Below are 13,139 nucleotides of genomic sequence, written 5' to 3'. Positions count from 1 at the left end.
ACAGATTCATTCAAATTGTATTTAAAATGTCTGGATTCATTCCCAGTGAATGGGACAAGGCTTGCAAAAATCATCCAAGTGGCTACCTATTAATTTTGTATCAATCCCTGATTTTATATGCTAGTCAAATTTTTATGGGGACATCAGTAACAGAGATCCCTGGCTAAAAAACCACATTTAGTTATCGCCACATTCAATTTATACACGTTCAAGACATGTCTTTTTTTCCTTAACAGACAAGACAAGCAGATGTATGCAATGCACTGTGCTGTAAAGCCATGCAGCAGTATGTAATATGACAGCAGCCAGTGCTACATTTTATGCATTGCTATGACAACCATATCACAACCAAATCACAATGCGGTGTTAGATGTACAAAAATAAACATACCCATACCATATCTAGTCTATGCCTCTCCAACTCCTGGTAGAAAGAGTTGGCACAACATTATGAAACAGAAATCACAAAGTCATAAAACCACTTCATAATCCCCCAAAAGACCCCAATACCAAAGCAAAGCAAAAAATCGTAAGGCAAAAGAAAATCTGTACAGGAATCAAACCCAGAAGTTTAAAAAGGGCATATTTTGAGGATTCCATCCCCCCCATACAACTGAAAGTGGTAGCTCACAATTGGCATTCTGTCTGTTTGGTCAACCAAACTTATACCAACCTGATGCTTCAGAAGAACAGCCTGCTGCCTTCTCATCTCTTTCTCCTTCAATAGAAAAACAGAAATGTATTTAAAACATCAATCAAAATTTACTTACCAAATTGCACACAGTTCTGCCATACTAAAACAGCACATCTGAGTTAAATTCTACCTTACAGAGAAGTACACACAGCATACATGACGGTAAATCTGGTGAGTTGGGAGCTCCTTGTTAGAATACACCTAGAATGCCGAAGCAGCAACAGAAGTACTTATGTACACACACACACACACTGTGTTTTCCAGTATTTGCAATAAAGTTCTGAAGTCTTGCATACATTACAGCCTAGAAAAGACTATTCTTGCTGAGAAACAACAGTTTTTTGATATGGTGTGCTTGAAAGAATACTGTGAATAATGTTACTGCATGAACATTTTGTTATGCAAACCATGGTAATGGCACATAAAGTTCTGTCTCTATTTATCTGTGTATGTCACACATACACAAACTCCTCTGCATATGCTTCATGACTTTTTATAACCATACATACATGTTACTATTTTCTGTCTCTATGTACAGCTTCAGTATCGATGAAAATTCTCCCAAATTTACTGCTTTTATACATCAACATGCACTATGTACAGTAACAGTTGTTGTTTTTGGAGCTCCTCCAAACTAACCTTTATTCTTTTTTCCGCTTCCAGTAATTTGGCATTTGCTGCTTCTTCCTTCTTTTTCTTTTTTGCCTGTGCATGCAAAACAGGTCATACAACAGCACTGTCACAACTTGAAAATAATCTGACTAAAAGCAAAGTTATGTACCTTTAAAAGTTAAGGACATCATCACTTACTGCATACATCACAAGAAATCTCTGATGCAGCCTTCATGATCAACCAATTCACATTTCAGTTACTTTACAAAAATTAAACAGAATTTCAAGTCCCACTCAAAATTGCTTCACCTGGCTATTTTAAGAAAGCAAGTACACACAGAAACAATGTAAATGGCAAAGAGATTACTATTAATTTTTATGTCAATGGAGACTTGAAAACTAGCCATCTATCTTTGCTAGTACACCAGCAAACCTGCAGAGTATACTCTAATACAGACATAGCATTTTTAAACCCACTGCATGTCATACAGAGAAGAGCATTATTTTGTTTTAATACCCTACTACTGCAAACTTGCTCTCCAACAGAGGAATTCCTCTGCCGTTAAGTACACACAAGACTATTTCTGATAGAAACCCGTGAGCCCAGTGCGAGTACTTGTAAGACTATGGATCACAATTAATGCCTATCTTTTAAGAAAAACACACATTTTTCAACTGGCCTTTGGAAATCAAGGTTGTTGGAGCTGCTATATTTAGTTATGTTCCTAACTACATGCATGACTACTAAAATACAACATTCCTTAAAATCGCAACAGAAAAATTACATTTGAGCCATTATTTTTACCTCTAAAATTTGCTGAGCACGAAGTTCTTTCTCCATTCTAATTTGCTGGATTCGCTTAATTTTTTCCTACAAGGGTAAGAAAGTTATTTCTTTAAAAAATATATATAAAGGAAATTTATTTTTAAATTTAAAAATGACAAAGTTTGTAAATACTTTATGTTATTGAGTTTCGTCCATTTTAGTCAACTGTTCCCATATGCTCAGAAATTTTACTAGTATTAGATGTCTGGTATAACCCTGAAGGCAGCCACACCTAGTTATGCATAGGTGCTCATGTTTAAGTTGTCAAAGTTTTCATTATTTTTTTTTAACGCCTTCAAGATGACCAGATTAATGACCAAGCAAGGAAGTTAGAGCATTCAAATTCCAGCTGACAATGGTGGAGCTCGTTAGGAATGAACAGAAGGGTGAGCTGCGCCATGAAACACGTGGTGTTGTGATCTCCCTGAGCACAAGATTGTGAGATCTGTGCAAGCACTGTTTATGCCTCAGTTCTTGCAGCCTCTCTCAGGCCATTGTGGTCCCAAGGGCAGCACAGAGAGCTGGGCTCAGCAAAACCCAAAGCCCATGCTCTGTCAGCCAGGAACACTCACCCACATGCAACCTGGGTAACATGCAGTTACAGTAAAGTACACTTCAGTTTCTCCAGACTGTTAAAGCACTCAGGTAATTGATGCTAATCTTGGAAGCTTTAATATGTAGTTTAGGGGATGGAATTGTATGCATGCTGTAAAAAAAGAAGTAATTGGAACAGGAACTGTGGGTACTACAACACATTTAAGCATGTTTCATCATGGTAAGAAGAAAATGATCAAGTTATGCACTCCACAGATGGATGCTGGGCAACTATATTCTAATTTATTCTTCTTTATGAATTAGTTCCTAAAATCTGAACAAAGTCTTACTGCATTGATTGAGAAATGTAATCATTGCAAACACTGGAATTATTTCACACTACCTGTGGTACATGGGTTTGTTTGTTAAATTAGATATTAAAAATTCACCCACACATTATTTCAGATTTTATTACCTCAAAAGAGCTGGCCGAGCCACAGTGACTTGGAAGGACCATTTAGAAGAAAAGTGCATATATACATACACATGCATACACAAGCTGGACTTGCTGTAGAGTTTAAAAAGCAAAACCCAGACCATGGAATAGCCTTGCAAGCTGGGGGAGGCCTAGACCAGAAGCTTGAAAAGGACCTCAATGAACCTCTCTGCAACAGCAGACGCTTTCCCAACAGTGAGGGTAAAGCCTATCTTGTACAGAATACGTGGTTGTCTTGTGAGCTGGCCTGAGACTCTTAGAACATGGATCAGTCTAAAATTTTACTCTCTGGAGAGCACATAGTGATGTATACACTTTATTGAAAAATAACTAAAACCAAAACCAAGCCCCTAAGAAAACATAATCTAAAATATTTAACAGTAAAAGAGCAATCACAGATGAGAAAGACATACAAAGTTTTCTGACAAATAGAGCTCCAATACATGAAGTCTTATAAACTCCAGGCAAATCTTACCAGCTCCTTAAACTGTTGAGAAGTCCAACATAATACAAATTTATCAAGAAAATTAATTCTGAGGCCTTGCTCAGACAGTGCTGAACTTTTTCCACCATGAGAAGCTCACAGCATGGACCCTAAATCTCTATAATCCCCCATTATACTTTAAAACAAAAAAGTGCAAAAGTTGAAAGCATGTGCTATACCCTCTTAACTCCATAAAGGTTAGAGTTAATACAGAACAAACTTTTCAGCAGAGATCACAATAAAGAACTATATCACAGAGAAGAAGTACTCTGCACATTGAAATCATGAGTTTCATCAGGTTACACATCAAGGAGGAATATGATGATGACAAACAAGGTCTGGATTTGATGTATTTGTCAATATAAAAATTCTTGCTCCCTAGACCCCTTGGAACATAAGGACCACTTGAAACTCACAGTGTGCTCCTTTTCTTTAACTAGTATGTGCTGCCTTGAGAAGTGGACACATTGAAACTGTCATGATCTACGAAAGTGCAGACTGGCTGAGTTTGGGAGGGACATCTGGAAGTCACCTTGTCCACATCCCCCTGTCCCAGAAGGGTCCCCTAGAACCAGTTACCAAGGACCACATTCGGGTTGCTGTTGAAAATTTGTGTGGGAGACTCCACAGCCTCCCTGGGCCACCTGCTCCACTTCTCAGCTGCCATCTTGGTGACAAAGTGTTTCCCAACATTCAGAAGGAACCTCCTGTCACTGGGCACTTCTGAGAGGTCACCTCTTTGCAGCCTCCCATCAGGTACTTAGCCATATTAGCCACATCCTCCTGAGCCTCCTCTTCTCCAGGCTGAACAGTCTCAGCTCTCTCAGCTTTTTCTACTGTAACTCACACATGGTAGAGTGACAGCTTCTAACTAGTTAGTGTCTACTACACTGAGCATTTTCTTAAAAAAAAAAAAAGAAAAAAGAAAAAAAAAAAAAAGAAAAAGAAAAAGAAAAAAAAAAAAAGAAAAAGAAAAAAAGGAAACACTAAAACAGTTACCAACAAGAATTAATTGTTATCTCTTATGGGGTTATTTATGGTAGTCTGCAGTAACGCCAATTTTGGTTTACTACTCAAAAAAAATAAAGAAGTATGTCAGGATTTAATACCTGGATTTCGAAGATGTGAAAGGGTTTCATATTTTTATTGGCTTTTTTAACTTCAAGATATCATAAAATCATAGAGTATGGTGAGTTGGGAGGGACCCATCAGGATCATCAAGTCCAACTCCTGACACACAAAGACACCCCAGCAATCCCACCCTCTGCCTGGGTGCACTCCTGGAGCTCTGGCACCCTTGGGGCTGTGACAATTGCCTGGGGAGCCTGCCCCAGTGCCTGATCAATCTCTGGGTTGGTCAACCTTTATTCTGATATCTAGCCTAAACCTCCCAACTCAGCTCCAGAAGTTCCCTCAAGTCCTGTCACCAGTCACAGAGAGCAGAGATCTGAGCTACCCCTCCACTGCCCCTCCTGAGTGTTTTGAAGACCACACTGATTCTCCCCTCAGTCTCTTCTTCTCCAGGCTGAACAAACCAAGTGCCCTCAGCTGCTCCTCTTAAGACTTCCCCTCCAGTCCCTTCCCCATCCTCATGGCCTTCTTTGGATAGCCTCTAATGGTTTCACGTCCTTTTTATATTGCAGTGCCCAAAACTGTCCCCCAGGACTCACCAGGTGAGGCCACCCCAGTGCAGAGCAGAGGGGCACAAACCCCTCCTTGCCTGGCCGATGAAGCTGGGCCTGATGCCCTCCAGGGCAAAGATGTCCCTCCTGGGTGCCAGGGCACTGCTGACTGAATACCCAACTTGATCATCAACCAGATCACTTCCTGCAGCTGCTCTTCAGCTCCTCATTTCCCAATTTATAAACACAACCAGGATTGACATTAATATATTCGAAAAAACTCTTTTCCACTGTCCCCCACATTTCTGGCAGCTCCACCTTCCGGCTGAGCTTTGGCCACATGAATTTTCTCTCTGGAGTGGCAAGCAGCATCTCTGACTCCTTCCCATGTCACTTACAGGCAAACTAATACTAGCACTTTTTCCAAGTGTTGGGATGCTGAGATAGTATACAGACATTGAGGGGCTGGAGCATGTCCAGAGAAGGGCAACAGAGCCGGGGAAGGGACTGAAGCAACAGGAAGAGCTGAGGGAGCTGGGAAAGGAGCTCAGCTCAGAAGAAAGGAAGCTCAGGAAGGACCTTCTGATTTTCTTAAACTCCCTGACAGGTGGGTGCAGTCAAGTGAGGGTCAGGCTCTGCTCCCAGGGAACAAGGGACAGGACAAGAGGAAATGGCCTCAAATTGTACCAAGGGACGTTTAACTTGACATTAGGTAACATTTCTGCATGGAAAGGGTTGTCTAGCTCTGGCACAAGCTGTCCAGGGCAGTGGGAGAGTCAATGTCTCTGAAGGGATTTGAAAGATGTGTTGATGTGGCACCTGGGGACATGGGCTAGTGGTAGATTTAATTAAGTTTAGAATTTTAAGTAACATACATAACATAACTGTGTGCTCTTTAAAACTAGATTTAAAACATACACCTTGTCATCAGCATACATAGTAGTTTACCAAATATTTGAAATACACCTTATTGAATGATTTAAAATCATTGAAAGAATTTATTTAGCAATTGCAGAGTTTACCTGTTGCTTCATTATCTTTATCTGCTCCTTTTGCTTTCGCTTTTCTTCAGCTGCCATAATAGCTAACAAACAAAAGCAAACAACATCACAGAACATGGCAAGAGACGGGTAACTTTTCATAAACATTTTTCAAAATAATCCCGCAGCATGCACTAACTTGCACAAGGAATACTTACCTTGCTGTTTTTTTGCTTCTTTAGCAGCTCGTGCTTGTTCCTGCTTCTGAAGCTTTCTCAGTAGCTTTATTTGTGCTGCTTGCCTAGCTATTTCTGTTACAAAAAGAAAATACTAAGTTCATAAAAACAGTCCTGTCCAAGAATAAAGATACAATTTGTGTTCCAGATATTTGCAGTCTGTAAAGACAGAGCAAACAGAGGATTTGTTTTGCACACGCTGGCGTTTACCAAATTTTTCTATGACCTATCATTAGTGGCCCATCATGTATCAGTAACTGCATCAACAGTGCAAATGAACATGGATACTTTCAACATAAACTAAACACTGGTTTCAGAGGAAAAAAACATTTATTAAGTGACAGAATCATACTAATAATGCTGGTTCATTTTAAAACCATTTTCTTCTTTCTTTTTGAAGCAGAAAACATTTGTTTCAAGGCTACTAAATGAACATTTTATTCAGAAAGTGTGGAATTAGTTTTCCTTAGAAGTCACCTCATGTAACTACATCATCCTTTTTTAACCATGAAGCAAGAGCACACTCACCTGGGTCACATGCCTCTTTCCCGTGGCTACCTGAAGTCAGCCATTCTTATGCTAATTAGTAACCTCCTGAACCATTCTGCTACCCTGTGATAGCGTTTCTGAAATTTGAATTAACTGCTTACGGACACACTAATAGAAAACAGCTGGAGGTTGAATTCAGCTTGCTTTTCAAAGGACTGAGGTCCAGCACCTGCATGATAGAACTCCCCAAAATACCATCAGCTTCTTGTGCAGCAACTATAGAGTAAGCTTTTAGACATGTCTTTACACACGCACTTCCTTCTTTAAAACCTATATACTGATAAGTGATTTACTGATCTTCAAAAAGTCTTCAATAAGAGCATGTAACAAATATCCAAAATAAAATGCTGTATACTTTTATCCTAGTGAGACAAATCACTCTCCTATAGGAAAAACATTAATTATATACCAATACCCTCTCTTTGTGAAAACATTAACACAGTTCTTACCTTGAGCCTGCAGCTTTCTCAAAAGCTTTGTGTCAGCATTGTCCAGAAATTCACCACTTCCAACATTGGGAGGTCGGCCTTTGCGGCGTCTCGTCCTTGACTCCTCTCGGGAGTGCTGTCTCTCTGGATTTGGGGGTCGTCCTCTACGCCCTTCCATAGCTCTGATACGGGGAATGACTTCCTCTTCCTTCAGAAGACACCACTGCACACCCTTTTAATTGACACATTTCACAGAGAGGTATTACAAAGACATTAAAATAACCCAAAATCTAAAATGAGTTTGAAATATTAAATATGCAAGTGCTGTGATGCATTATTTGGGCAGGACAATTTCTTAATGGTGCACAGAAGCTATATATTGAGAGACTATCACTAACAACTTTTGTAAATGCTATCACTAGGAAAGATTTTGAAGACTATTCAAGCCTATACAAAGTTTTTACCTAAAGAGGATATGCCATTACCGTGTTATTTTTAATTATTTCTCATCAAATCAAATTGTTCAGCCCTTTCTAAAAGGCGAAACAGCTTCTTCCTTATTATGTAAACTCAACAACCACTATTCTGCTTTCACATAACCCACCGCTCAACATGAATAAAAAACTGTGTCGAGCTATGAGGTGCTGTTGTCCAACAGAGCATGTTTACAGAAATTCTGGCATACAGAACAAGCAAAGGCAGTTATGTATTTTCAAATATTGCTTTTCAGTGTTGTAGAGCTCAGCAACTGAGCTGAAAAAACAGATGCATTTTAATCTTCAAGTTTTAGTTAGTACAACTGAGTTTTCCCGTCATTCACTGTGAAAGTGTTTCTGCACCAACTTGAATCAATGTGAAGTAGCTTCTAAGCATCCATGTATCTAAACTTATGTGAACTATGCTCTTTAACCAAACAAAGCATGCACTATAGTATTCTATGGTGCCATGAAAGCAGATTCTAAAATACTTTGTTAATAAAAATACCCAAGGTAATATTCGTGAAGGAACACCTTTACTTTAACTGGTTACTAAAAAGTAGAGTTTGTTGCATCTCCTGAGCAGAAAAGGAGCACCATCTGGGTGATCCTGTTTAATTGAACACCAGCATTTCAAAATTTTAGTATCTTTTACCATTTCCCCAAGTTTTTGAGAAATGCTGGGAAAAAACTGCAAATTAAGCATCCTTCAGGACCTCTTCATAAGTTGCCTTAAAAATGTTTGTAAAAAATTTTGAAAATGTCTCCTAAAGCAAGAAGCAAAGTAGGTAACTTAGAAAACTCATTAAGCATTAGCTGAGAAAGAATGTATTTAGAATGCTTTGGCTTTCACATTTATATGCACATAAACCCTAAAATCCCATTTACTGTACCACAACATAAATCATCTTTTCCTTATTCTGGTAATTTGTCATCTAATTATTTCTGCTCATTCTTCACAATTACAAAAGGTTTTGCGTAACTTCAGCACAAGAAATGGCAGTTTGTTAATGAGACATTCAGATTTCAAAGGAGTTATCAGTATCTGCAAAGATACTTTTCTAAAGTCTGAATCATTCCCAGTTAAGACCATCCCCAGAGTACTCATCACACTTGGTCTGTACACATTCCAATGGGCTTTGCTATTAATTATGCTCCAAAAATGCACTGTTCAGAACAAGACCATACCATTAAATGTGTACCACATCACCATGCGCTACCACTAAGGACTTCTTAATCCAAAATATTCACCTCTACCTCTTGACTAGAAGTTAATTCTCTCACTATCTTACAGAGCACTACTGAAGTATAACTTTTGCTTCCCTGTCTGCCTAGTACTTGAATTGCAGCTTATCACAGGTTCAGCTTATTGAGGTAGATTAATACTTGTACTTACTACCTATATCCACTTCCAACCTAGAAAACCTAATCTCATAAAATGTACGTGCCAGGAAGGCAAAACAGAAATCAAAGAAAAGGAGGAGGAGCAGCCATAATTCAAAAAGTATCTCAGAACACTGGAGATTGTTCTTGGCCTGTGTTTGTGTTTTCTGCAGTTAATGATATTAACGATAATAAATACGCGTCACAGAAAAATAAGTGGTCTACCAGATCATTAGTACCAGAGACCATGTTGGGTATTACGTTTTCCTAACGCCACCTGAAAGAGAAACTAGAGGCCATCAAATGAAGTGAGTAATGGTTCAGTAAGCAAAAGGAGCAGGTGCTTCAAGGGATGGGAGAAGATTGTTCAATGTCCTGTCAAAGGGCATTGTGGATGCACAAGTTTTCACAAGTTTAAGAGAGGACAAGATAAAAATAGCCCAAAACAAAGCCATTAAGGATAAGGCAAGAGTCAATTGCCCATCTATATTTTGTGCTCAAACAACTTTTAAAATCGAACCCAAAATACATTTCTATTAAAGGAATGTACAGTCTGATACTCTGGCTTTTTGACATTTCAAAGATAAAATGTAGGGGTTGTGCCCTAACAAAGGAGAATCACAGGCTTCCATAAAACTGAAGCTTTGCTACTCAAACATTAGAGAAAAAATGGGTGAGAGACTGTGAAATGCTGTGGTTTATTGTTCAAGCTAATCAAAATAATTTTATTCAATTTCTCACCTTCAAGCATCTACCATGTACTGCAATACTGTGCTGCCATCGGGACATTTGCCAAAAAGACATAAAACAACTATGCATGAAAGCAGAATCATGTTCAAAACCTGTTAATCAAGCTAATGAAGAAAACCATAGACACTTTGCATGAAGCAAAAATCCACTTAAATTTCATTTTAGATTTGTGGGGGAAAGTTAGCAACACAGCGTTCCAAACTGAGTTGCAGAATTCAGAATAGGACAAAGGCTCCTGCATATATTACTTGAACTCATGAGGACCATGTTTATTTCATCACCTCAATTCGTATTTGTATTGATCTTACTAAATCACAGCAGTTTAAAGCTTCCAGGTCCAGTCACTGAATTTTCACATTTGCCAAACTTCAATCATTCTTTTAATCCTACTCCTTTGTGGCCCACTTCTGCCAGATATGCTTCTGTTACAGCATTCAAACACTGCTTTGAATAACCCATAATATTTGGTGGTTTGTATTCCACAAGAGAGAAACACAGAAATATAGACACTAACAGAAGCAGGTAATCCACATACTTTTGGCTTGCTATAGGTAAATCTTTAATAATACCGTTTTAGTCTTTCTTCACATCTTATTTCATCTTAGAGCTGTGAGAAACTTAGCCTAGCACATGTTGCATGTATCAAAAGATGACAGAAATGCATAACAAAGGAAGGGATGACTAACCACTGAAGACTATACAGAATAATAAAAATTACCATAAAAGCAGAAATAAAATTTCTGGAATTACCTCCAGACATCCATAAAGATATGATTATCATATATTATTTTGAATCTGGATGATTCAAAGGACTTTACTAAAGAGGGTGCAATCTCTTTTTATAAAATATCAGTATCACTTGCTGTTTCACTAGGTAATATTATCAGCCCAAGCGTAGCTCCACTGTTTGGTAACTTCTCATTCACACATAAAATGTAAACACATCTTAGCACATCTGACACAGCTGCCCTCAGTCTTTTTTTTTAACAAGAAAACTTTTCCTTTGTCTACTCAAGTCTCGGTGTAACCTATCAAAATCCACATCAGTACAAAGTTCAGTGATGATATGTGCAGCAAACTCATGTTCACACTGCCAGTCCTGCCGGTAGAAATCTGCCCCTCACACTGCCTTCATTCTCAAGCTTTATAGATCACAGGGCAAACTGAAAATCAACTTAAGGGAGAAGATAGATATAACTAAAGAAAGGGACATGACTAATGAAGTAATACAGATACAAACAAGGCAACAGGGCAAAAAGAAAGCAGACACCCTGCCATTACACTACATCACAGTAAAACGAATTATTTCAGTCAAGACATGCAGGTACGTAATGAAGTTCATAACCCCAGGAACTTGTAACTGTTGAAGGCCAAACATGAAGAAAGTTTAGCAATTCTTCAGCCTGTAATACAGGAAGCACCACCTAGAAACAGCTGCTTACCAGGAATTCAGTCTTCAACGCTTTCAATACCACACAAACAATACATATTTCTACAAGGTATTTCAAGAACTTAAGGCTTAACTCGAGCCTGAACTCAAGACTGTTGAGAGCCAGTAACACGTTCAGAAAACGTATCCTTCAAAGAAGTAAATATCTTCACTGAGAAAAGTCAAAAAATTTTCGTGCACATCCTGAAGAAATGGCAACATGGCCAAAATGCAGTAACACAGCATGGCACAAACACAGTAACAATTTCCTTAAAATTTTGGTTTTACTTATCCTGGTGGGGTTTATCTATACACTGTCTAACAATTTTACCACTGTAAAGTGGAACTGCATCCCCCTGTATATTCTGCATCCCCTCCCCCTTGGTAGAAGTGTCATGCTTGAGGATGCTCAGACAGTATTCATAACACAGGAGACACTTGTATATAAACATGCAGTTTACATATATATCAACACATACATACACACATACATATATTATGCACAGGAACACACTAACAGAGTGGGATTTAACGCTACACATAAATTACTATTGATATGAGGTTGTATACATTAGAAGAAAAAACAAAGTTTTAAGTCAGAAATACCTGAATGCTAAAATACGCAGCTCTGAGTTTTCAAACTAGACCAAGCCAGGCTCAGAGATGATGATGAAGCTGATCATCATCACCCTCCGAGCAAAGCCACTGAAGGGAGCAGTTCTCAACACAGCCCAGGATCAAGCTCTCCACGTCTCAATCTAACTACTGTTAACAACATGTGCAGCTTTTAGAAATAATTAGCTAAAGACAGGTAACGCTTCAGATCGTAGAAAAATTACTTCACCTAAAGTTAATGCTCCTTGGATCAAAAACTTTACTGTTTAAAAAGTGGATACCTGCGGTCCATCTCTGGCTTCATAGAAGTCACCCACTCCTATTTTTGCACTGAAGCTGAAATTGTCCCTTGAGATATCCATTATTCCATTTCTGCTGAGATACTGAAAAAATCACATATTGTTCCACTTCAGCTTGTAAATAATTACAACCCAGCTTTGATGCACAGCTAACTGTGAGTGTAATGTTTTGCATATTCTGTCAAAGGGATATGCATTTTTAAGACATCAAATCAGTAACATACCAAGATACATTACACCTCACATCACAGAAAATAAGTAGTATCTCTATTGGAGAGAAAAAAATTAAGGATTTTAACTGCAAGCATGCTTGCTAGCATTAGAACACAGAAGTTAAGAAATTAATGTACCTTTACTACTTCAGGATACTGTCTCAGCTTCTTTCCACAGGGTGCAAAATATGCTACTTCTCCTTGAAGACGACCACCAAAGTTTCTTATTCGGGTTTCTCTTTGCCAGCTAGAGTAATATGAAATAGTTGCATACAACAATACACTTTTTAAAAAACAAGTAATTTATGGCAATTTAAGAATTCTATAAAAAAGGGAAGAGGAAAATGTGACTAGACTATCATAAATGAAACAGACCAATCCATTAATTTTATCAGGTAGACTGTCCAAACTGACTAAATATATGAATTTATTATATCAAGCGATGTACATATTATCAGATTTTAAACAGCTTAGAACTGTACTTCAGGGAGTTATTTGGAGTCTGTATTGGCTAT

At 38.4% G+C, this 13,139-nt stretch overlaps 1 protein-coding gene across 11 annotated transcripts in view; it reads right to left on the bottom strand.

Annotated features, from left to right (window-relative positions):
• BAZ2B (bromodomain adjacent to zinc finger domain 2B) overlaps positions 1 to 13,139 on the bottom strand; it is a 111,165-nt gene that overhangs the window by 26,999 nt on the left and 71,027 nt on the right. For 7 of the 11 annotated variants that reach the window (XM_058840035.1, XM_058840030.1, XM_058840029.1 and 4 more), the window contains 9 exons: positions 12,763 to 12,871; positions 12,395 to 12,496; positions 7,482 to 7,692; positions 6,466 to 6,558; positions 6,290 to 6,351; positions 2,111 to 2,176; positions 1,333 to 1,398; positions 673 to 717; positions 391 to 423 (listed from right to left, as the gene is read on the bottom strand). In XM_058840035.1, the coding sequence (XP_058696018.1) occupies positions 391 to 423; positions 673 to 717; positions 1,333 to 1,398; positions 2,111 to 2,176; positions 6,290 to 6,351; positions 6,466 to 6,558; positions 7,482 to 7,692; positions 12,395 to 12,496; positions 12,763 to 12,871 (787 nt within the window). The remainder of the gene's footprint in view (positions 1 to 390; positions 424 to 672; positions 718 to 1,332; positions 1,399 to 2,110; positions 2,177 to 6,289; positions 6,352 to 6,465; positions 6,559 to 7,481; positions 7,693 to 12,394; positions 12,497 to 12,762; positions 12,872 to 13,139) is intronic. The other 4 variants (XM_058840032.1, XM_058840033.1, XM_058840038.1 and 1 more) reach the window with 3 other exon arrangements.

Source organism: Poecile atricapillus, chromosome 5 (assembly GCF_030490865.1).
Source record: "Poecile atricapillus isolate bPoeAtr1 chromosome 5, bPoeAtr1.hap1, whole genome shotgun sequence".
In the NCBI taxonomy this organism is placed as follows: domain Eukaryota; kingdom Metazoa; phylum Chordata; class Aves; order Passeriformes; family Paridae; genus Poecile; species Poecile atricapillus.
The sequence above is the reverse complement of the archived record's forward strand: the minus strand, read 5'-3'. Positions and strand labels throughout refer to the sequence as shown.